The 26,623-nt window shown below is 41.1% G+C and overlaps 1 protein-coding gene across 1 annotated transcript in view; it reads right to left on the minus strand.

Moving 5' to 3' along the window:
- Positions 1-26,623, minus strand: part of cacna1g (calcium channel, voltage-dependent, T type, alpha 1G subunit) — a 321,041-nt gene that overhangs the window by 154,035 nt on the left and 140,383 nt on the right. The window contains exons 4-5 of the mRNA XM_039616673.1: positions 26,359-26,492; positions 3,881-3,978 (exon numbers count right to left, since the gene is read on the minus strand). Of these exons, the coding sequence (XP_039472607.1) occupies positions 3,881-3,978; positions 26,359-26,492 (232 nt within the window). The remainder of the gene's footprint in view (positions 1-3,880; positions 3,979-26,358; positions 26,493-26,623) is intronic.

The raw sequence follows: 26,623 nt of genomic DNA on the forward strand, positions 1-26,623 counted from the left end.
CTTTTGATTTCTATTCACAGGACTCCTCAGCATCAGTTCAATTCAGTTATTTATACAGCACCAAATCACAACAACAGTCACCTCAAGGTGTTTTTACTATAATGTACAGACTCTACTATAATACAGAGAAAACCCCAACAGTCAGATAACCACCTATGAGCAAACACTTGGCGATGGTAGGAAGGAAAAACTCCCTTTTAACAGGAAGAAACCTCAAATCAAATCAAATCAAATCAAAGTTTATTTATATAGCACATTTCAAGACCGAAGTACACCAAAGTGCTTTCCATAAGATCATAGTACAGATAAAATCAAGTATAATAAAATTAAATATGAAAATACAATAAAATAGTTACATAATCCAATGCAATCCGGATGCAGTTTGCCCTAATTGACCTTAAATGCAATGTCGAACATGTATGTTTTTAAACGTGATTTAAAAGACTGAATAGAGTCCGATGCGCGTATATGGAAAGGAAGTGTATTCCATAATCTAGGTGCTGCAACGGCGAAGGCACGATCACCTCTGGTTTTCAAGCGAGACCTGGGTTGCACTAAGAGCAGTTGGTCTGATGATCTTAGTGCTCTTGTGGGGCTATATGGGCAGAGAAGATCAGCTAGGTAATCAGGTGCCATATTATTTAAAATTTTATAAGTAAACAGTAAAACTTTAAAATCAATTCTAAATTTAATGGGGAGCCAGTGTAAGTTTGCCAGGACAGGAGTAATAGAGTCATACTTTCTTGAGCCAGTCAAAAGGCGAGCTGCGGCGTTTTGAACTAGCTGCAGTCGTTGAAGGAGGGAGAGTTGTAGGCCCATATACAAGGAGTTGCAGTAGTCTAGCCTTGTAGTAATGAAGGCATGAATAAGTTTCTCCAAATCCTTGTAGGGAATATAAGATTTAGCCTTGGAAATTAGACGTAATTGATGAAAGCTGGATTTAACCACACTAGATACCTGTTTGTCTAATTTAAATGAGCTATCCATAATGACTCCAAGGTTCCTAACGGCGTCAGTAAGATGACTAGCAACAGGACCAAATATGTCATTAGCCGTCCTGAAGATGTATCTCTGTCAAAGACAATAATTTCTGTCTTCTTCTCATTTAGTGTAAGAAAATTTTGTGATAGCCATTCCTTAACATCCCTTAAACAGTCAAGCAGAAGATGTAATGGGGAGGACGCAGGTCCGGTCAAATGAAGATAAATTTGAATGTCGTCCGCATAACAATGAAAAGAGACATTATGTTTAGCAAATATTGAACTCAATGGCAACAAATACAAGGAAAACAACACAGGGCCCAACACCGAGCCCTGGGGACACCACAACGAAGGGGAGCAGGTGTGGAAGAATATTTTCCTATCATGACTGAGAATGACCTATCAAAGAAATACGATTTAAACCATGTAAGGACAGTTCCTTTTAGGCCAACTACTTGTTCAAGCCTTGTCAAAAGAATATCATGGTCAACAGCATCAAATGCTGACGTCAAATCCAGTAAGACTAAGATTGCGGGATGCCCCGTGTCAGTAATTAGGAGCAGGTCATTAAAAACCCTTAATAAAGCAGTTTCAGTACTATGACGCTGTCTAAATCCAGACTGGAATTTTTCATATAGACCATTTCTCTCTAAATAAGTTTGAAGTTGTTGAAGCACTATTTTCTCTAGGATTTTTGACAAGAAAGGAAGTTCAGAAATCGGTCTGTAATTCGCTAGCGTATTATGATCAAGGCTAGCTTTCTTTATAACTGGTTGCACGACTGCATGTTTAAAGGCAGTCGGAACACAGCCAGATGACAGTGATAAGTTCATTAAAGCTAGGATACAGGGCCCAATAGTATCGAACGCCTCCTTAATTATACGCGAAGGGATGGTGTCAAGCAAAGAGTTAGAGTTTTTCTGGGTATTAATTAATTCTTTTAACGTCGTGAGTGATGCCAGTTCAAACTGATGGAAGGCAGCTGAACATACTGGGATTGGGGCATGATTTACAATCAGGGGGTGTGAAGCCCTTAGCAGTGAGATTTTATCTACAAAATAGTTCAAAAATTTCTCACAAAGGGCCGGGGAGGCATCTATCAAGACGTCAGGGCAGGGATTAACCACTGAGTTGAAGATTTTAAATAGAACTCGAGGGTTATGACTGTTAGTTGCAATAATATTTGACAAGAAAGACGTTTTAGCCATTTTAGCGGACTTCTGATATATGGACCGGCTCATGTGCAGGATGTCTAAAGACACTTGGAGTTGATCTTTCTTCCATTTCCTCTCGGCTCGGCGACAATCACGTCTGAGGGCACTGGTAGATTCATTTAACCAGGGTTGACAAGAGATTTTACAGCGTTTGGTCTTAACTGGGGCTACAGTGTCCAAAATGGAGGAGCATGTAGAGGAAATAAAGTTTACTAAACCATCAACCGAGAGGGAAGCATTACTAAAGTCATCATAGCAAACAGTGTTAGCAAAAGCCTCAGAAAAGAGGGCAACAGACTCCGAATTAATCAGGCGTGTTAGGCACTGTGGGCCCTCAAAGTTCAGATCCAGGTTACATGACTGGACGCTAAACATAACTGGGAAATGGTCCGAAATCCCAGCGTCTTTAATGTCAGTGATGGAAATATCCAGGCCATACGACAGAACCAAATCCAGCATATGCCCTTTAGTGTGAGTTGGTTGTCTAACCCACTGGGTAATATTAAATGAGTGAATGAGGGATAAAAAATCCTTGGCGAGGTGGTCAGCCTCACAACATAAATGAATATTAAAATCACCACAAATAAGAACACGATCATTAAACCTGGAAGAATCAGGCTCAGGGAGGGGCAGCCATCTGCTGCAACAGCTTAGGATGAGGGGAGACAGGGTCGGGGCAAAAGAGATACTAATTTAATGCACAGGATAGCAGTTAGCTGTTTTTCAGCATGCTTCAAGGGGAATCAAGAGAACACAACTAAGTGGTCCGACTTAGAGACTTGATTTTAGGTGTAACCAGCTGTCTGCTAAACATCAGGTCTGCTAAAACAACTTTAACTTCAACTTTAGCCTCAACAAGATTGAAAGAGGTGAATTAAAAAAAAATACAAAATTCACTCTTTGCTGTTTTTGCTCTCTTGATTTGAAGCATACTGAAAAACAGCTAATAGCTAACAAGAGCCAAAGGAGTGAATGTAAAAAAAAAAACAAAAAAAACACTGCTATGTGGTTATTATAGAGATCAAAACAACACATGAACAGTTTTTTTGTTGGCATTAGGCTAATTTCTTAGCAGAAGTTAGCCATTTTAACATGAAAGACTGTGGGGATTTAGTCACTCTTGGAGCCAGCCTCAAGTGGCCATTGGCGCTTTTCCATGCCGGCTTCATTTTTCAGCCCTGCAGGTTGGTTGGCTGCTTGGTCAAACTATGATATGGTGTCTGTTGCACACATGGGTTCCTGCTTTTGCATGCAATTTTAAAAAAAAGAAAGAAAGAAAAAAGAAAAATGCCAAGCACATTTAAAATTGGACCTGACTGTTTTGGCCCAATGAAAGGAGCGATACTGAGATATCAAAGGAAGCAAAACAATTAGTGTGCTGAATGTGTTTTTGAATGTTTCCATACTGTCTGTGTGATATTTTTGTCAGAGCACAGCCACTTGAACCTCACAGACTGGAAGATTACCTGTGTTCTCACCCTGCGCTTGCACCACCACCATCTACTTTTTAATAATAACTCAAATTGGCCTAAAGCTATTCCCAGCCTAAAAGTTGGGCACTGTGTCTGTAACAACCTGGCCTGACTTTTAGAAAACAAGGAGAGGAAGCCTAAAATTGCATCAGTATTAAAGGACGGAGTGTATGAGGGTCTGGGATCTGGCTCGTGAGCAGAGGTCTGCACTCACTTGGCACTCGGTTGATGGCTCTCAGCGGCCTCAGCACACGAACCGTCCTCACTGCTGAAAGGCTGACGTTCTGCAGGTTGAGCGAGTACTCCAGCATCCTGGAACATACAGAAAGAAAGGAAGCATGTGTGAACAGAGCCGCGGCAAATGCTGTTGCTGTTTCTGCAGGACGTGCTCGATCACGCTGGGAATTAAAACACAGAGAAATGGGAAAACGTTATTATGTAGCCAATTACATTTTGCATGTATTAAACACTTCCCATCCCTCACAGGGCAAACGGTGATTAATCATTGTAAGGTTCTGAACCACATTTACATTCTTGCTTTTAGAGATGGCTGCAATGCATGTGTTCTGGCAAACAATATGCTTTCATTCCAGCGCTCTGTGGACTGCAACTGAAAGTCCAGAAAAGTTTGAAAAACACACACTTACACACTGACACTGAGACACACACACACATAGTGCTGTGCCTGTTTGTGCTTGCACACTGAGCAAAGCATCCACGCGATGCCTGACAAACACACGCTTATATTCGCATGTACCCTCGCACAATCAGTCTTCAAAGCAGAGAGTGGCATATGCGCATCCCCTTTGAGACGTCAAGAGCGGGTGAATCACTCATCACTGAGTGGAGGATATGGCTTCGACAGTACATAAAAGAGCAGCATCAGATCAGTCGGCCTCTTAACCTTGAGACGCCACACACACACACACACACACACACACATACATGCACGCAGGCACACACACACACTCTCCAGCAGCTCTTTAGAGGCGCTTTTCTGACTGTGATGGGAGGTTAGAAGGACAACACTTAGGGGAGAGACTGTGGAATGCCTGAAAAAACGTTTTTCTTGTTTTTTGATCAGTGTTTATCGTCATCCCTTCTCACACTCACTGCCTCTGCTTACGTGTGTGTTGGATATGTGTGTGTGAGTGTGTGGACCAGATGCTGAGCACATGTGCTGCTTGAAGGAGCGTGCAGATGAAGGAATTCCCTCCTCGAACTGACTCCAAGTCTGTCTGTCTGACAAATTCACAACACATGTCGGAGAGGGTATGTGTGTATGTGTGTGTGTGTGCGTGTGCAGCACCTTAAGTGGGAGAAACTCCCTTAATGAACCCATGAATGCCCGCCTTTTACACATTAAGGTGTCCCGGGACAATCCCTTCTTGCTTGTTACACTGGAGCAAAACAAGAATAGCTACTCCTTCCCTCTCTCTTTCTCTCAGACGCACATACACAATCACAAGTATGCATACACAGAGCTGACAGATGGCTTGCAGGCCGGAGAGAGAAGGTAAATGGGTAAACAGTTAACAGAACAGCATGGAGATGCCCTCCCACAACCAGCAGAGACATGAGGTTAGCGCTATCTTCCAGTCCCGGAAACAGGAACCTCAGATCAGCACCTGGGTAATATTCAGTAATGGTTGCTATGGACATTCAGTTTACTTTCATGAAACAGTGACTTAGAAAAGAAAGACATTTGGAAGTACAGAACTGAATCAGTGTAAGGACGGCTTTATGACAAAATATTACACATATCATGGTTGATATACAAAGACAACAACTCAACCTATATTTCAAGTCAGCTTATGAAAGTGCCTTAATAACTGAGATAATCCACAATACGAGGTTAGTCATTAATACACTGCTTCATGGGCTGGGCTGTAGTTACTCTGTAAGGTTTTAAAAACTGAACTTTAAAATAAATAGTGGTAATAAAAACCGAGAGAGGCCGACAGTGATCACTTCCTTTTTTTAGGGGCTTGCTTAGATTAAATAGAACAAAATACAAAGCATTAAAACATGTTAAAAACACAACAGCCTTAATAAATGCAGAGTAGTTTGGACCCGGAAGTAGGATTCATCACTTAAAGACCGGATAATTTCATCTGTTATCTATATTTATATAGTTGAAGGACATTTCCAACTCATCTAAGATGTAATTCTGCATATACTGCCCTTCCACCAAGGGACTATTTTCCCATATGGAAAAGGAACAGTAAAAACTTATAAAAGACTTACATAAGATGTGGCCTACTTCATATAGTGAATCATATAAGGCTTATATGATTTACTCATGAAAGTGGCCACTTTCTCATTACTTTCATATATTCTTTTAACAAGTATTCAAAACATACAAGTTCCATTTATATGATTTTTCAAGGGATCTTATATCTGTTTTCACTCTTGTATGCTTTTCATACAAGTTTCACAAAAGACAGATATAAACTTTATAAGATTTATATATATCTTTTCCATATGGGTTCCCTTTAATAGTACCAACTGTTTCTATGATGTTCAAATGACATTAACTGTGTGTCGATGCCCATTCATTTTTTGTTTTCTTAATAAATATGAAAAACAGATACATATGCACTTCAAAGCATCCTCATTTTCATTTGGTGTGTACAGTATTTTCCTAGTACTGTCCATCCCGCAACCAGACAGCGGCTTACATGAGCACAGTGAGGGCAAAAAAGTGAAAGAATCTCACCAGTAGGAGAACATATAATAAATCCAGCATGATCTCAGTTTTGAGCACTGAGGTCCCTGTGGGAAATTTACGGTATCATCATCAGGATGGGAAACTTGTGTTCAAGCGCCACAGACAAGCTATAAATCCCCCAGAGCAACAAATATTAGGGTAATTTTTTCGTCAGACAGATTTACATAAACAAACTTAAAAAGCAGATGATGAATGATGTCTGCTCAAAAATAGACTTTGTAAAAACACTTGCTGCCCCTGATTAGAGCCAGATGACGGTCGATGTGCTCAGTGAAAACTGACCCATCTCCCCTCATCTGGAATGAAGAAACAGCTGAGGAGAAATGGAGTGTATCAAACAAACGATCTCAACTGCAGGAAGTCGTGCGCTGTTTTGTCAGTGTCCGTGCCAGCGTTGATGATGCTGATAGAGGGCAGGGCGACGGGGAGGAGGACGCAGAACACGGGGGAGGTCCAGCCTTGCAGGGAGTTTGCATGAGGCAAATTCCAAACTGAAGCAGATCTACGCAAGAGGGTGAAGTGGAGGACGAAACACACTTCTTCTTCTTCTCTTTTTTGTACTCTGTATACACACTGATACGGCGCCCCTGCATATCTTTATATAGATATATCCTCACAAGGACAAACTTGCAGAAATGTGTAATGAAATTCATGTAATTTAAAATAAAGCCACCAAAGACATAAAGTGTGTATATCATTGCACACACACACACACACACACACACACACACACACACACTTCTGGGCGTGATGCCTCTTGGTTTGTCCTCTCTCTTATCGCAAAGGCTGGACGTGTGTGTGTTTGTGCCTGAAGAGCCAGGCACATGAAGGATGGTACACACGCCGCTTTCCAGCGACGCCACCTTCTTAACGGAGCATGCACACAAATACACCGGACATAATGCCACCCAGAAAGAACTATAATAGGAAAAAGTACGCGAGGCAGCTCAGTAATGTAGGACACTGTAAAATGTTTAATCAGTGCTGTCCTCACCTAACCTTTATCTGTCGCCCTCTATCTTTCTGTCTGTCCATCTTCTGTCCACCTCAGTCAGCGTATCCATCTGTCTGATCACGGCCACTGTACTGTGATCAAATTAAGTAGCCACCAGCCTCATAAATAAGAAGTACTCATAGATGAAGCAAATATAAACAGTATGGAAGAAATCAATGGCCATTTTTACCATGAAAGTCTGCAGGGATTTACTCGCTATTGGAGCCAGCCCCAAGTGGCCATTGAAGCATTTCGATCCAGGCTTCATTTTTCAGCCCTGGAGGTTGCTGCTTTGTCAAACTATATTATGGTGTCTGTTGCACACGTGCAACAGCATGCATGCAAAGATTTAAAATTGGGCTTGTCTGTTTTGTCCATTTGTTTCTAATGAAGCAATGTTTAAATATCAAACTATCCATGGTATGCATAAGACATTTTTAAATTTTTTTTTTTTCCATACTGTCTGTTTGATAGTTTTTCAGAAATCAATAGTGGGAGATATGAAAAAGAACCTCGCTACTGTATATTGTTTCATAATTTCCCTGGCCGGCTTTCCAGTGGAGTATTTATATGCAAATCATGATGGATAGACGGCGAAACGCTGAAAGGAATTGACAAATTTTGATGGAGCCTTCTTGGTTTTCATGCTCAATTTGAGGCCAGAGAGTTTGTTGTATCTGTGAAGGAATTCTGTGATAAATAAGGTTTGAAATACACTTGCTGAATAACTGATGAGGTTAGCTGGGGAGGATTCTGGCTGCCTAGCGCATTGACGAATGACTGGGTATCCTGAAATGGTTTAGGCAAAGTTATCATGACAGTAAAGCATACAGTATGCACACCCACTGCTACACTATCCATTGATCACTGCACAAAGAGAAGCTGATCATGTCTACATTATGTCTGTTATTAGACAAAGCTTTGTAGTGAATTTAAAGTGCACAGAAAGCTCCAGGGCATGTTTAGCCTAGCACAACATAAAGAGTGGCTAATAGAAATGAAATTGCTTGCTAATGGAATTTAAACAAATGGGGTCTAGTGACAGTTCTATTACTACATAGTTGCACATTTGAGGGTTAAAATTGAGTGCAATGCTTTTTAATAGAAAGCTATTAGCATTGAATGTCAGGGTCAATTTTCCATGCTTGTTTCATCCTGCAGTTTGTAGACTAAGTTGGATATTTTGGATATAAGTTGGATATTTTGGATATCCGCTCTTTGGATATTTAAAAAAAACCCCCAGTTTATTTAGCTATGAAGTCACACCCAATATGTAACACCATTTAGGTGATGTTAGTCATTCCTAGGTATTGTGCTCCCTCTCTGTGAAGATGTTAGCTTCTATTAATGCAGTTTTTTTCTTTTCACATTAACAGCTGCCTTTTTAGTGACTGCCAGCATAATATGGTAGCAGCTAAGTTTACCAACTAGCTGGTGAAAATGGTAGAAACATTTATATACACTTTGCTTGAACTGGTGGTGTCTTTGTCATTTATGCTAATCCACTGTATGCTAATGCAATGTAATGTCTTCTTTAAAAAGAGGACAAAGAGTTTACTAATAACCAAGGCAAAGCCAAAATGTGTAAATTGTACCTTGTGCAACGATGGTAGACATAAATTACAAAAATATATACAAAAGTGATGAATCCATAGATAGATTATAGCTTAGCATAAAGCGCAGGAGAAGAAACTGCTACTGGAACAGCGACCTTCCAAAACCTTCAACGCTAATAGAAATATCTTTCATTTCAATATTAATCATAGTGAAGCTACTGATCTATAGCATTTGGTGCTATAGAATAAAACTGGAATAAACTGAATAAGTTTCTTCAGAAAATAATACATTTGAATCTCGTTCATTAACACTTATGAATGCATTCAGCTAATAGTTATTGGCAGTTTTGGTGCCAACTGGTGTTTTGACTTTCTACAACACACTGTGTGAACTACACTCACCTTGTTTTTAGATCCAGGAATAGACTACTCTTTCCTGTCATAGTCTGTCATGCCATTTCTTTATATATTACGAAATAACCGTCATCTGTTGCTTCCTCTGATACTCCTTTAGTCACATATTGTTTGCTTTCTATTCGCCCTCATATCAGTGACAGGCAAGCTGTCACCCTAGATGTCCCACAGCAAATGGATTATGACTGATGGATCGCTCTGAGTGTGTGCTTGTGTGAAAAGGCAACATTTGCATTTCAGGCCACTGCATTCATAACAGCGGGTGATGATTCCGATATTGCCATGTAATAGATGGCAACCTGTCGAGGGTGTACCCTCCAGTTTTCCCACGACTCTAGCCAGATAAACAGTTAAGAAAATGGATAGCCGTATGGAGTATGATATTAATGTAAGAGCATGTGGTATCATCAGAAAGAAGTGCAGAGAGGAAAACCTGCAGAGAGGAACCACTCTGTAGACAGATGGAGTGTTTTCATGCTGAATCAGACTGAAAACCTTTCATCGGTAACACTTTCTTCCATCAACCCACTCTACTGCTATCTAACCCAAATGTTAACCAACTTACTCTTTACAGTCATGGCTGATGACTGAATATCCCTATTTCTCAGATACTGAGGGAAATCTCCTTTTCTTTTCCCCCTCAGGGTTAGGAGATCTTAGCGAGAGAACTGCTTCAGGATACGTATTAAATATGTTGCTCCTGGACGCTCCAGAGTTGGTATGTCTACATTGGAAGTCTAACTTTTAGACTTTCTGCTGATGGAAATGGGATAGGACTCACTTTAAAAAGGTAGCATGAATGAATAAATATATTACAAAAAAACAGTGCTGTGTTTTTACTGTCGCTCTCTCCAAAAGCTGTTTTTTATTGTTATATTTTGAATTGAAACTGTGCTCACAAACTGTGACAACAACGCCGTCTCGCCTGCATATAAAACAGCCCAGTTCCGACCTGCTGTTTCCCGATCAAACAAAATCAAAGTGAACAGAGCAATTTTCTTACAAATTAGTTAATGCCTGAGGGGTTTTTTGTCATTATCAAAAAATTACAAGAGTGCTTTTTCTGTTTTTTTGATAACTGCAGAGCGTCATATCCCGCTGACACCCTCGCCACTTACAGTCCATCAAGACCTTTTTATTTAAACTTAGTGAACATGAAAATGCCACCCGAGTGAAGAATCAGGGTTATTCTATGAAACAACATTTGGCTAAACTTTATGAATTCAGTTAATCATGTTGAAGACAAGAGATGTTTTTATGCACATTTTCAGGCGATGAAACTAAATGGATAAATGAACATAATTTTAAATGTAGGATTTTCATCAGTGAAAATCCAGTGACTGAAGTCTAGAACCCATGAAAGTCAACAAATGCTGTTTTCTCTCTCTGCATTCATTTATATAAACTAAAAACTGGAGGATTTGAGCCACTAAGAAAAAGAAACAGTGGTGTGTCAGAATTCTGAGATCAATTTCAGACTTCCGTCTTTTTTCTCAGAATTATTGGGGAAAAAAATTGAAAAGATGCCCCCATTTTCCAACACGTTCTCACTCCCAAAACAGAACATTTTACGCTCGGTGACAAATCATCCATATATTATGTTTCTGGGCACCCAACACGTCGCTACGAGATCGGAAAAATGAGGAAACATGAGAACCGTTTGGAATGAATCTACACATGCACATTTGTTTTACTTAAATCACTTTGGAAAACACTACCTAACGTTATTAAAGTGGTGGTTAGGGTTAGAGCTGGAATACGTGGCTGGAACGTCTATTACCGCAGGACCGTCGTTCGACTGGATTTCGACCACAACCCAGCGCATAGCATAGAAATGTGGAAGGTCACCTTTCGCCTTCCCATGGAACACCTCGGGACGTGGCAAATCGTCGGTATATTACGCCTCGGGAGTGAGAATGGGCTGTTTTTTCCCAGTGGCCCTAATCCTTCCAGGACTTGGCCATTGAAGAATACTAAAGTGTTCTTGACTTGGTTAAGTGTTGTGAGGCTTTTTTTCCCCGATCTATGGAAATAATTCTGTCATCATGCACTTCAGTTGTTTTCTGTTGTCTTTCGTGCCTTTCAGTTGCCGAGCTGGCGAGTACTTTCAGTCTTTTTAAGATTTCCAGATTGTTGATTTGGCCCCTCAAACACACACACATACTCTTATAATGCACAAACTCAACTCTGCAAATCAACTCCAGCTTTTTTGTCATGAAATAAAAAAGGAACCTGACCTGACCATGAAACTGGTTGTCAGGCAATTGCTCATTTACTTTAGAGCCTCCAAATATTGTGAAAAGTCTTTGTATTAAAGCTGAAAATCTGCATTTCACGTATTCATTTGTTTGATCTAAAATCTACTGTGGTGATGCACAAAGGCAAAACTGAAGAAATTATGCATAGAAGCATCTTGTTATCATAATAATGTGTCTGTCCACAAAGATTTCTATCTAGTAAAAACCTATAATTGCAGCACATCCTTTGGCAGACACTATCTTATTAACTTTTTCTTTCTTAAAATGTCATTGGTCAGTCTTTTAAATTACAGGTACACAAATCCTGCATGTTAATGTCAGCAAATTGTACAGTTTACTATCTAGTTTTTCACGGCACAAAAGAAAAGTAACGAGCTGGAGCTGAAAACTCTTTCAGTTTCAGTTACCATGAAGTCGTGGTGACAAAATCTAAAGAAAATGTTGTTTACGAGTGTTTACCGAGATGAATGTTTTTGTCTTCAAGCAACATATTTGCCCATTGTGACGAGAAAAACCAGAATAATTTTTATAACCACAGTAATTATAATCTTTAATACCTCATGGAGCAACTCTCAACAATGCAATGGCACATCTGGTTTCTCATGTTTATTTTAAGCCTGGACTCACTGCACAGACACACATAAATGATTGCGCTGCTCTTTATATGACACTTTACACTCTGCCTCACTCAAACATGAAGCAATGATTCTGAATAAAAACTGACATACAAAAAACCCAAATGTTTATTTATTCAAATAATTCATCATTAATGAACATATGGTTGATATAGACCAGGGGTGCCCAATCCCAGTCCTCGAGAGCTACTGTCCTGCAGCTTTTAGATGCATCCCTACTCCAACACAGCTGAATCAAATAGTTGGATTACCAATTCGGCATGCCATCAAGTCTGGCAAAGGCCTGATAACGAGCCATTCATTTGATTCAGGTGTGCTCGAACAAGGACGCATCTAAAAGCTGCAGGGCAGTAGCTCTCGAGGACTGGGATTGGGCACCCCTGATATAGACTGACTGTATAACAGTCAAGTGAATTTCATTTGAGCAGATTTCATTAAAGTTAACGTTTTGCATTGTAAATTACATGGTAAATTTACATGTAATCAAATTACTTAAGGGTTGGATTTTAGGGATAAATATTTTATGCCACCTCAAACATGCACTATGCTCTATTTTATTTATAACCTTTAGCACATTTAAACAACAGAGCTTGACCCAAAGTGCTTGGGAGGATTTTAAAATAAGCTGTGTTTTGTTGTGTTAAACAATTATTGTGCAAAATAAAGATCACACTGATTTAGTATTCATTAAAATGTGTTCAGAATGTGATCATCAATGACGATTTATTCCATTAATCATGACACTTAAGCTGTCTTTATAAAAGTATAGATTTAGGTATTACTGGCCCTGTATTTACTGTGTTGTATTGATGCAGCATCGCACATCAATACAACACACATACATCTATGTGTAATTCTAAGCATATTTCATCTTAGAATAGAATAGAATAGCTTTTTATTGTCACTGTTACAAGAACAATGAAAGGCAGTTTGACATCTCTCCATGTGTGTGGAGTACACAATAGCGTAAGTATTTACACAATTACAGACAAATTTACATTTACACAAGAAAGATATGTACAAGTTATACATACACCTGCAAACATACACGCACATACATACATATATGTATATATACATATTTGCATCCGTACATGCATACACACACATATTTCCACATACACGCTTACATCTATAAGCATACACATACATGCCATCTAACTAGCAGGTGCATTGAGAGGTGCAGTGTGATCAGCGATATTGCACATTGAGTGGGGGGGGTGGGTGCTGTTGGAACTATACTAAATAAGGTTATAATAAAAACTGTTTAAAGAGGTAGGGGTGTTGGTTGCCATCTCCATCTTCATCCGCTTTATCCGAGGCCGGGTTGCGGGGGCAGCAGCCTAAGCAGAGAAGCCCAGACCTCCCTCTCCCCAGCCACCTCCTCCAGCTTATCCGGGGGAACACCAAGGCGTTCCCAGGCCAGCCGAGAGATATAATCTCTCCAGCGTGTCCTGGGTCTGCCCCTGGGCCTCCTCCCGTGGGACATGCCCGAACACCTCACCCAGGAGGCGCCCAGGAGGCATCCTTGTCAGATGCCCGAACCACCTCAACTGGCTCCTTTCGATGTGGAGGAGCAGCGGCTCTCTCTGAGCCCCTCCCGGATGGCCGAACTTCTCACCCTATCTCTAAGGGAGAGGCCAGCCACCCTTCGGAGGAAGCTCATTTCTGCCGCTTGTATCCGCGTTCTCGTTCTTTCGGTCACTACCCACAGCTCGTGGCCATAGGTGAGGGTAGGGACGTAGATCGACCGGTAAATTGAGAGCTTCGCTTTTACACTCAGCTCCCTCTTCACCACGACGGACCGGTGCAGCGTCTGCATCACTGCAGCCGCAGCACCAATCCGCCTGTCGATCTCCGGCCCCTTCTCCCATCACTCGCGAACAAGACCCCGAGATACTTGAACTCCTCCACTTGGGGCAGGAACTCATCCCCGACCCGGAGTGGGCACTCCACCCTTTTCCGGCTGAGAACCATGGCCTCAGATTTGGAGGTGCTGATCCTCATTCCCGCTGCTTCACACTCGGCTGCGAACCGTTCCAGTGCCAGCTGGAGGCCTTCACCTGATGAATCCAACAGAACCACATCATCTGCAAAAAGCAGAGATGAGATTCTGAGGCCACCGGCGAAAGCCCTCCGCCACTTGGCTGCGCCTAGAAATCCTGTCCATAAAAATTATGAACAGAACCGGTGACAAAGGGCAGCCCTGGCGGAGCCCATCACCCACCGGGAACGAGTCCGACTTATTGCCGGCAATGCGAACCAAACTCTTGCAACAGTTGTATAGGGATCGAATGGCCCGTAGCAATGGGCCAGACACCCCATACTCCCCAAGAACACCTCCCACAGGACACCCGAGGGACACGGTCGAATGCCTTCTCCAGGTCCACAAAACACATGTAGACTGGTTGGGCAAACTCCCATGCACCCTCAAGTATCCTTGAGAGGATAAAGAGCTGGTCCAGTGTTCCGCGACCAGGACGAAAACTGCATTGTTCCTCCTGTATCCGAGGTTCGACTAGCGGACGAACTCTCCTTTCCAGCACCCTGGCATAGACTTTCCCAGGGAGGCTGAGGAGTGTGATCCCCCTGTAGTTGGAACACACCCTCCGGTCTCCCTTCTTAAAGATGGGGACCACCACCCCGGTCTGCCAGTCCAGGGGTACTGCCCCTGATCTCCACGCAACATTGTAGAGGCGTGTCAGGACAGCCCTACAACGTCCAGAGCCTTCAGGAACTCGGGGCGGATCTCATCAACACCAGGGGCTCTGCCACCAAGGAGTTGTTTAACTGCCTCAGTGACCTCGCCCCCGGAAATTGGCGGGTCATTCCCCTCATCCCCAGACTCTGCTTCCTCCTTGGAAGACATGTCAGTGGGATTAAGGAGGTCCTCGAAGTATTCCTTCCACCGCCTGACAATTTTCTCAGTCGACGTCAGCAGCGCTCCGCCAGCACTATACACAGTGCATGGTTGCATTGAAGTATAAACAGAAATACGATTTATAAATAAGGTGTAATGTCCATGAGTGTTGGCAGTGCAGTTATCCTCCAATCAGGGTGGAGGTAGGGCATGTTTGACAGCCTGTGGGTAAAAACTTCTGTTGAATCTGTTTGTCTAATGACCTGATGGACCTGTAGCGTTTACCAGAGGGAAGGGGGGAAAAAGTGAGTGTCCAGGGTGTGAGGGGTCTTTGATGATGATGCTGGCTTTCTGCTGAAGTCTGCCCTGCTGCCCTCACCACCCGCTGCAGTTTCCTCTTGTCCTCTGCGATGCAGCAGTTGAACCAGAGTGTGCAGCAGTAAGTCAGAAGGCTCTCGATGGTGGAGTGGTAGAAGTTTACTAGCAGTCTCTGGGGTAATTGGGCCTGACGTAGTTTCCTGAGAAAGTACAGCCTTTGTTGTGCTTTCCCTACCTGGTGGGAGATGTTTGTGGACCAGATAAGGTCGGCCGAGAAGTGGACTCCGAGGAACTTAAAGTTTTCTACCCTTTCTACTTCCTCCCCATCAATGTAGAGGGTAGAGTGCTCACATCGCTTTGTTCTTCTGAAGTCAATTACCATCTCCTAAATATAATATTATATTATATATTCAGTTTAACCTTAAACTTAAATACAAGTTTAGCTTCTAGTTTGTTTGTGGATTAAAGAATTACTGGTGCAACCACATCCAGGTAGAGAAAACTGAATCACTGGTGCCTCACAGAAAATAATAAAACAAGCATATTCATTCATTTATTAAAACCAGTGTCATTTCATGATAATCACCCTACTTGGCAGCCGAAGCGCAACATCATACTGTAAAACATTCAGTGAGTTCACGGTCAGATTGCTCAAGGCTGTTTAGGAAACTGTTGGTTCTTTTTTTTTACTCTCTAAGAGCATTTACCTTCTGTGCACAGAGAGGATTTCCCACAAATGACTAATGAAAGCAGATTTAATTTAGGAACACGAGGTGAAACAACAGAGGCCACAGGATCCTCCTTTCTATTAACACGATGTTATTTTGGCTGATAATATGTGGACAGTCTTGCGACCGGATTTTATCCCTACAGTACGAAGCTATAAAACATCTCAACTCAACCTTTTTCATCTAGCTCTCTTATCTCCATCCCTCCAGCATCCCTCCCCTTACTCTCATTTTCCCTTCTCTCCCTCCTTCTGACTGATAATCTATGGCCGATCTGCTGACCCACTTGTAGTGGGGAAATAATCTAGCTAATGGAGGAGAACCCAGGTGGATAAGGACAGCCAGGACAGGAAAATACAGCAGTCTAGTCCTGATGCTGTTAAGCACAAGCTCATAGAAAGATGGAGGAGGGAGAGTCCGGGAGACCTGCTGCTGGACAGCGAACAGTTTGTTTAATGGCCACTATTGTTCATGGATGCCCTTTCTGTGTCTGTGTGCTTTTGCTCTGGAACTGTTATATTACACAAAGAGTGCAACATTCAAATGTGCCTTCTGTGCTGTACTGTATAGAAAGTGCTATAATGTAACACAAGTTAAATCAGTTTTATATGCATCTGGAGGTACAGCTGGTGTTGCTCAACTCGACTTAATCAGTCTTGTGTCTCTGGGCTCATTTAAGCTATAGATGAACATAAATCTGTAGATGATGATTTGTAATTTTAGCTGGATTAGGGAGGTGTGCTGGACTTGTGTTTACCAGAAGTGATGGTTAAGTAGATCATTTGGTTTAAGCGCTGTACAAGTAACCTTGCTGTGACTGCAGATGTGCCTTGTCCCCACTACAATTAGCCGGATATGCATATCAATCCAAGAAATATGTTACAGGAGTAACACCATAAGTGTACGAGTACCACAAGTACAGCATTTTATACGTTTTACCGTATCTTGTTTCTAGCAATAGATGATTTAGTTTGAAATATGCACACTGGAATTATCTTCTGACATATTTCCAGCTGTCCTGTGCTGCTGTGGGCAACATCTTCAGCTCTGAACTTCGGCTGCTCCTCTCTGCTGCTGCCGCTGCTCCATCTGCAGGCGCCGCTGCCGTCAAATAACTCCTCTGCACACAGTGGCTTCGAATCAACCTTATTTGACATTTTCTCAACATCTTTTGAACTGCAGAAGATTCATGAATCTTTCTTAGAACATCACTCATGTTTACATACACCAAGTCCCAGCATACCATGAAATTCACACCTGATAACGGCAAAAAATGCTAATCGAGCCGGCCCTCTGAAAGCTGAAGCATTCAAGCTATTTGGCAAAGATTCTCTGAGACAAGTCTTCATTTATTAGATCACAGCGTGCACTGCATTTGAGGCTAAGTGATGCTTAAGCTGAAATCTGAGGCGGAGAGCTGCTGTTCTTTCCAGTCGAGCTTTCCGCTTTAAACTGTGCGTGTGACGCATTCTGTTCATATTCCATGTAAGAAAGGAATTAAAGGCCTGATTTGTGTAACATTACAGAGGTCTCTATCTCCTTTTCTTCTTCCCCTCTCCACCCTTTGCTGCTGGTCCAAACGGTGAAGGTTAGCAGCATATCAGAAACTTAAAATTAAAGTCTGGATAAAAATACTCACAGGGACATTGCAAACAGCTTTAAACGGGTATGTTAGACATAGATACAAAAAGATTTCATTTTTGGAAATGCTGTGAACTACTGTGAGCTTCATGTAATGGTTTCATGGTTTTTATATTCTTTAAAGTAAAACAAAATTAGCTTTAAATAGCTAGCTTGGAGCATCATATACATGCTGCCTAGCTTATGATTCCTACAAACCCATATGGTCAGCAAACAAACTGGTTCTTTAAGTGTGAATTTGTGTTGGGTTAACTGGTGGTTCTAAGTTTGCTGTCGGTACGAATGTGATTATTATTAATAACTGTCTGTCTGTGAGTGTTAGCCCTCTGACAGCATGAATGCTATCCGGACGTTTGCTGCCTTTCACCCTGTGACAGCTAGCATAAGTTCCCATACAGCCATGAACTGAAAGAAAAAAGATAAGAAAGATGAATTTGATTTGAATGATAAAATTCTGGTTTGCTGGAAGCTCTAAATAATAATAATCACTAAAGTATTTAACTTGAACAGAACATCATTCAAAATATGAGCTTAAGAAAAGAAGACGCCTTCAAGGCACCTAATAACTGGCAGCAGCACAGTTCCATGAAAGGCTTATTAACTGAAAATTTAAGCATGGGGAATTATTTCACATAAAGGTAGAAATGCCTGTATTCCTCACAGATAGGGATGCTTATTAGTATTTAGGCCAGTGGCTAGAATACTAGTTAATCAGCTCGCCTCCGCTCAGCGGGTCCAGTCATCCTAACTGTACACACTAAATTTACTGAAATCAAAGCAGCGAGGAACGCTTCATTTGTCTGTGCTGAACCCAAAGGTGTGAAGCTGATATCGATTTTCTCATGAAAGCAAATGAGAATATTTAAAATTGTAACTAAAAAACTTCATTAAGGTTTAAAAAATGCATCCAGCTTCTTCACTAACTCACTCACTAATGCGTGTCTTCCTGTTTCACCTTGTGTGTTTTTTATTTTTACTTTTTTGACCTCTTCCAACATCTCTCCCTCCATCGGCCTTCCTCACTTTGTCTCCCTCCAGACATCTTCAGCCACCTCTCTCTGTGCCTCACATCGCCTTCTCTCCTCCATCCTCATGCTCTTTTTTTCGTCAGCTGGAACGGATCCAAAGTGTCATCAATAAATCATAAAGAGAAGAAAGCAGTCGATGCTCAGGAAAAAAATTGGTTCTCTCTCTTCTCTTCTTTTTAGTGTGAAGTCTGAAATCCAAGAGGATGCTTTAAAGTATTTAAAGCCAGTTAAAGGTGCTCAGCTTGCATTTTAAAGCATCGGCACAGTGATACCTCCATATAATTACCTTTATGGATTGATTGTGGTCAGGTTAATGGCTAGTAGACTGCACAATGTTTTCTGAACTCTACTATTTGAATAAATTTGACTCCTCTGACTTCCATCGGGAGGACAGCGTCTTTTAATTGACTGTAAATCCGGGCTTCTTTTATACTACTCTGCTTAAATGGACCTATTACGCTTTTCCTTATTTTCTGTTAAAACACTGAGGTTACACTATGTGCAAGTGCTTTCAGACTTTATAGTGATTTGAAAGCTCAGTTTTTCCTGCTTTTGTCTTTGCAAGATGACATATCCTTAATGTGGTCAACTCAGGCACACAGCCACTATTCAGATGTTTTGTTTGCGAGGGGCAGCCTATCAGAGGAGCTTGTGTGGGACAGTGGGATAACATAAATGCTGCCCTGAGGCCACAGATACGATGAATAGGGATTTTCTTAATGATCTACCAGTCGACCAAAGCTCCTCTAGTAGAGTCCATAACCTTGAAATGAACATCTCTTTAAGCCTTGCATATCTAATCAGAACCAAAGGGGGAGAAAATGTCCAGTCAATCTAAAACTAGCTCAAAAAATACCAGTACAGCTTCTATCTTTCTACATCTCTGAAGTTGCTCATTAGTAATTCTCCACTCTTGCCACATTCAAGAATCACAGAGTTCTGTAGCAGGTAGATGCCGTCACTCCCGTTTGGGCTCAGCTTGCATATACATGAACCCCACAGCTTTTATAACAGACTTTTTAAGAAAATAAATACATAAATTCCACATCCTGCTCTAAATTATATATTGTATGTAACATTACATATATATATAACACTCTACCTCCCAAGTTTGCCAGTGATTGTTTTTGCAAGCCTACTGTCATACATGATGGTAAAGCCTGCCCATACTTTGGGGTTTTCTGAAAGCTTTACCTCTGTTCTCACTGACACAACACATGAAATCCTTCTGATGTTCTGTCAATTTCACCTTGGTTGCACATTATGTAAAGCACAAAAAGTGTCACGATCTGGCCATCTTGCTACAGTCAGGCTGGGGGCGGTGGTTGGAGATCCCAGCACCACCCAAATTATTGCCATCTCTGTGTCCTTCTGCTGTCGGTCGGTGACTGAGTGGAGTCAAGTTGGCAACTACATGCAATCTGTTTGTGATAGATTGCTGACAACTGCAAATCCGTTGCTGTCTGTTGCAAATCTATTTGTTTCTGCATACAAAGAAATTCATATTAACCATAATTTCGCATAAAGCGCTTACATTCAGAGTCCAGGCAGTAGTCATGTGGTGACCACAAATAGTGACATAGTTGCTGCAGGTTAGCAATTATCCTATAAAATCAAACAGGAGCTCAGCAATCTCACTTCTCATTGGCAAAGACAGATTGAGACAGATTGCAGATGGATTGGCAATTCATCCATGCATATATATATTTTTTTGGTAATAAATGTATCTATAAATGTAAACAATTAAATGTATATATAAATTCAATAGCAATTATTTGAAAATCTTTGCCAAACTGCCTGAGAGCAATTGCTGCCTGTGTAAGTTGGACCACGATTCTTGCATTTGACCAACTCTTTGCACCGAGGTTGAGCGTGGAACACCATTAACCATCTGGACAAGTTGGTTTCTGCAGCTACTTGCCATCCATCTCCAAAAGCAAAGCAAAAACATTTAAGTTTTTATTTTGCAGGCAACCAATGATTTTTCCTAGCCACAAGGAGATTGCCATCCTATTTTTACTCTAGTGTGGCTGAGCCAATAAAGAGTCTCAAAATTAAATAGTATTAATATCGTGATTTTAAAATACTTCCTTCAACTGTGCCAAAAGATAGAAATGAAACGACAAATCAACAGGTGTAAATGTTTGTAGTCTCCAAGGGGCAAATTTATTTCACAGCTCTTATTTCAACTTTCACCAGCAGTGTTGTCATATATTTCGGAATATATCAATGACAGTGGCTTAAAATGTTGGCTGTGGATGCAGATCTGTCATTTAAAGTGGGTATTAGAATCTCCTCTGGACAGCCATTATTCATAGAATACCAGACAGGGTTTAGATTACAGTAACTGACAAGAAAATAGTATATTTGCAGCTGTAACACAATGGTGGAGGTCAGAAATGATGGCGCACCAGCAGTGGATGAAGGCAGTGATTGCATACATTGCCAGCATGTTGATTTTGAATCCAATATAATGACTTCAATTGTGGCAGTGTACAATAGTGGATGATTAAAGGTGGGATAGTACATGTTTTATTTCATTTAACTGCCACTTTATGGGTAATTAAAGAAAAATTGCATGTTTAAAAAGTCTTTTTTTCAGCAGAAGTTAGAAGTTACACTGAAAAGTTATCCATGCTGAACTGTACAAATAGTATCAGTAATTTCATCCAAGGACCCTTCAAGCATCAAACCAGATTAAATATTAAGGGCGTCCAACGAAGGCATCGACCTGACTGCCTCTGCCTCGCTTCCCTTCATCTTCTCTGTCTGCCCTTCTTCCTGTCCCCTCCTTGCTCCCCTCATTCCCCCCTTTCTGTCTCTCTGGGTGGAATCACCACCACAGTGAGAGTGTAAAGACAGGGTGATGTACTGATAGGATAGCCTGTCTGCTACAGTAAGTGCCACTGCACTCCCTTAGCTATCGATTGGGCCTCTACTGCAGCAATCAATAAATAAATTCATAAATAAATGAAAACACCCCCCTTATCGGGTAATTTACTCCACAGCTGACTCTCAAAATATAGTGCAGAGCTTTGCTTGTTTACTATCAGTTCTTTCAGGGCTAAAAGTACAGTTACCATGCATATGATGATGAGTTTAGGTTTGATAGGTTCATGGATATCAGTGAAACATGGACTATGAAACACCTATGTAGTTACCTTTTTCACTCACTATGTGTTAATAGACCTCTCTGCACTGAATCATTCTTGTTATTAATCTCTGGCTCGTCTTTTATCCTGCCTTCCTTCTCTCACCCCAACTGGTTGTGGCAGTTGGGTCGTGAGTCTGGTTCTGTCGGAGGTTTCTTCCTGACAAAAGGGAGTTTTTCCTTCTCACTGTCGCCAAAGTGCTTGCTCATAGGGGGTCATATGATTGTTGGGTTTTTCTCTGTATGTATTATTGTAGGGTCTACCTTACAATATAAAGCGCTTTGAGGCGACTGTTGTGATTTGGCGCTGTTGAAATAAAATTGAATTGAATGTACAAACCTATATATAGTAAAAGATGGACTTAGCATCCTTGCATAGGATAGAAAATGGGCATATGTTCCAGGTCTGAAAAGTGAAGCCAACATCAAAGTATCTAACTCCATTATTTTTAATGACTAACAGGTGCCAACCTTGGAAGCTGCAAAAAACTTGGGGTTGTATAGAACTCATCCGTCCATTTTCTACCACTTATCCAGGGTTGGGTGGTTGTCTTCAAGAAGCCTATGGGAAAATAGTGCCTGGGTTCCTTTCGTCATTGACCTCAGTAAACTCTGTCTCACGAGTTTATGGGCTTACTTGCTAACATTAGGTCATTCATTAACTTCATCTGCTTATTTAATTCAGCATTAGAGTACTATCCCAGCTACAAGTTGCCAATCAATTACAAGGCTAACACATAGGAACAGACAATCATTCACACTGAGTGCCAACTTTGAATCATCAACTGACATAACTGTGCATGTGTTTGGACCCAGAGAGAACCCACACCGACAAACAGAACAGCCCCTGAGAGGCAACAGTGCTAACCACCACACAGCCATGCTACCCAGCTTTGGGTGATATTAAATTGAATATTAAATTCACTTTGAAGCTGATTACCCATGACTTCGGCTACTTGAAAATCACAAGCCATTAGTCAATGACTGTGCGGTATAGCAATCAGGGCCACCCCATGCTCCATGTACAAGTATTTAAACCAGCATTAATTTCAGTGTCCAGTAGGAGACAACTCTTCTAGTTGCAAAAAGAAGTCTGGTTGTATAGAAGTCTTTGGGAAACGACCCTCAGATTGTGTCGTCTTTAACTTCAGTAAATGCTGATGTCCAATTTAGAAACTCAACTCAAACTACGACTAGACTCAAAACCACATAAATGTGCTGTATCCCCTCAATATCAAAACACCAAGAGGGTGACAGTGAAAATGTCCAGGGTTAACTAACCAGTGGGTAATGTCAGGGTATCTACTTCCAATCTTTTATATACGGTCTGTGGTTAGGGATAAGGTCTGGCACATTTAATGTGACTACACTGACTTTTCTTTATGCTCTGAAACATAAAGAAATAAAACAACACCCATCTTCCTTTCACATTTTGTACAAATGCTGTTGCGTTCAAGTCCCATGCAAATGATGCTGAATGTATTAAGACAGAAAGCTCCAATCTACTAGTCTCCCTCTTTAGCATGCAAATGCGGTACGGTATCTATTTAACACTCTGCTTTCACAAATCAGAAACTCTTCCCCTGCACATCTATCTGCCTTTCTACACCTTCCACCTGCTCCGTGGAGCCATCCCTCCATCATTCCCTCCTGACAGGGAGGTGATTAGCAGAAGAGAGTCCAGACCTGCTGAAAAAGCAGCTTAGCTGTAATTATCGTCTAGGAAAGAAACAAACAGTTCATCAGAGCCTTCCTCCGCAGACTTAACAACTGTTGCCAGGATATATCAAATGCTCGACAACCAGCCGTTACCTTGGTTACCATTGTCTCTGCAAGTCTGGGGGCTCTTCTTACAGATGAAATTTTTATTTTTTTTAAATTTGTTCAGAAATACTAGAACCCATGAAAACAGCTAAACATATTAACATACACTCAACGCCCACACTCTGTGATGTAAGCCAACATACGTGCAGACACCAGTAGCTACAGGCATGGAAATAAGACTGGTTTTCTGCCACTTTCCATATTGTGCATGCTCTGATAAAAACACACACTCTTCCGATGCCAAACGTTTTCCATTAATTATTCTTGTGGCATTATTCACAGTGTAAAGAGGTTTTTACAGAGTAAAGAGTGAATGCGGGAATGCTTTGATAATAACCCATTGTGCCATTTGAAACCAAGATCCCTAACACTTGCGAGGGCAGGCTGCAGGACCAAACCACCTTCATCACACTCTGTCCATGACTGTGATATGTGCACATATATCCTAGAATACATCCTAGGAAGATTTCTGAACATTTCCCTGCTTATATGCTAGTTCAGCAGCAATGGAGGACAAAAACACAATGCATACAAGATCTGTGACAGTGCATACTAAAGTCCAAAAGTTAAAGTTTCAAGTTGCTTGTACTGGTTTCATATAACAATATGCATTCCAATTCAGAGGTTATGCCTTTTGAATTTTATCGCCCCACTAAATATATAGATATTACTTCAGATAGGGTGTACATATCTGCAAGCTGCTTTGCAACCCGCATTTTACACAATCTAAATTTCATGTTGCATTTGATAAAATGTTGCTCTTTCATTTATGCAAAAATATATATAAATACCACAAATTTTAAAAAAAGCATTTTTTGAATGTAGAGGTCCTGACTGAACCCTTGATCGGGATTAGGGAACAGAAATGAAGTTTGTCTCCAACAGAGGTTTGCGGGTGATTTCAGCTGATAGTGGATTTTCAATCAACTGATTGCATGCAAAGCAGGACCTGATTTTCATTCCACTACTTTTATTACACACAGCTAAAATCAACCAGTTAAAATTAAAATTGTGCATTTAATATGGGCCATAAATTTTACAACTGATTAATTAAATGAATTGTTTCCGGTATGTAGATGTCTCTCTCTGTTTCAGGTTTCAGGTTTTTGCAGGATGTCTGCTGTTTCATGTATGCTTGGAAAAATAATAAAAGATTTTACTAGCAATAAAAATAAACTGGGTTATCTATTACGGTTACGCTTCTATACAAAAATTCACACTGGAATACTTCAGAAGATGCGTAATCCTATGCGATATCCTAGGATACAGGATACAGCCTTCCCTGCAACGATGCAATGTCACCCCCGCAGGTGTTTTAGCCGTTGCTATAGCCTGAGCTGCTTTTAACGACCTCCCCATCACTCAGGAGATAAATGCCTCCGTATCAAACGCTGAGGTGTTTCCCATCAAGTTCCTTCTGTTGCATTGGCACTGAGTCAGATTCTCCCTGAGTCATGATGACCGAGAAGGACACAGCTCTTACCATAATCATATAAAGGCTTCCACTCACATATATGATTCAGGTAGAGAGAAGAGGAGTGAAAGGAAACCACGGGAATTAACTGAATGTGAGCTGAGAGCAGACATAACCCAAGGCATCACTTCAGTTGTGGAACAGTAGCTCAGTGTAAAATAAAGGGAATGATCTCGCTCTCTCTATATCTCTATATACAGTACACACACACACACACACACACACACATATATATGTACATATATATATATATATATATATATATATATATATATATATATATATATATATATATATATATATATGTATGTAAGGACAATGTGCACTCAGCACACACACACAAAAGGAAATGTGTCCCGTTTCCACTGATGGACAACAGAAGCTGCGGCAGAAGGATGGCATTATAAACCAGCGGGGGATGTAGTATGATGAAAATGTCAGACTGAAAGCAGCGGGCTATGTTCTGTAACATGTTTAATCAAATTACAGTGTGTGTGCATTGGTGTGCGCGCATGTGTCGCTTGTAGACCCGGTGTAATCATAAAATATATATAAATGTGCTCTAGAGCAAGGACAGAATTGTAAGTGCTGTAAAAGTTGAAATAATAATAATTAGAAAAAAATCGACATGCATTCATCAGCTTTTACACAATCTGAAGAATTTAAGAGGGTTCGTGGTACTGATTTCAAGTTAAAAGCCTCTAACGGCATACTTAGAGTAAATTTATTTAAGGGCAAATCCAGCAAAGCCCACGGGGACGTGGCCTCGTGCGAGTTAGAAGGCTTGCTCTACCAGGTTCATGCTTCAAATCTAATACTGTTTGATCCTCTGCCTGCAGTGTCTTGGCTTCCAGTGACACAATTACATCTAGAAGCTCAAAACATCTTTTTGTGCTCCTCAGATTCTATCCTTGTTCTTGAATCTGTCACCGGTTTCCCAGATCCCGCCTTGCAGATTGATTATCATCCAAATTTGTTGCATGTGTGCGTGCTGCTCCTTGTGCGAGCCTCCGGTGTTTATGCACGGTTATGCTTGGCCACCTGTGTGTTTGTGTTTGCGAGTGTAATTGTGTAACTCACCCAGCCAACACTATGAAGAAATCCAAACGGTTCCACGTGTCTCCAAGGTAACACTTCTTGCCAAAAATCCCTAGAGCCACCATCTTGATCACCATCTCGATGGCAAAGAATGCAAAGATGAAGTCATCAAAATCCTGCATGGACACAAAGAGACAAAAATACAAGACATATGATGTAAGTGAGTTATGAGAACTGCAAAGCTGTGGTTGATTAAGAGGCAATCATTATGTCTGACAGTAGTCTTCTTTGAAAATATACCTTAAAT

This window comes from Oreochromis aureus, linkage group 8 (assembly GCF_013358895.1).
Source record: "Oreochromis aureus strain Israel breed Guangdong linkage group 8, ZZ_aureus, whole genome shotgun sequence".
In the NCBI taxonomy this organism is placed as follows: Eukaryota; Metazoa; Chordata; class Actinopteri; order Cichliformes; family Cichlidae; genus Oreochromis; species Oreochromis aureus.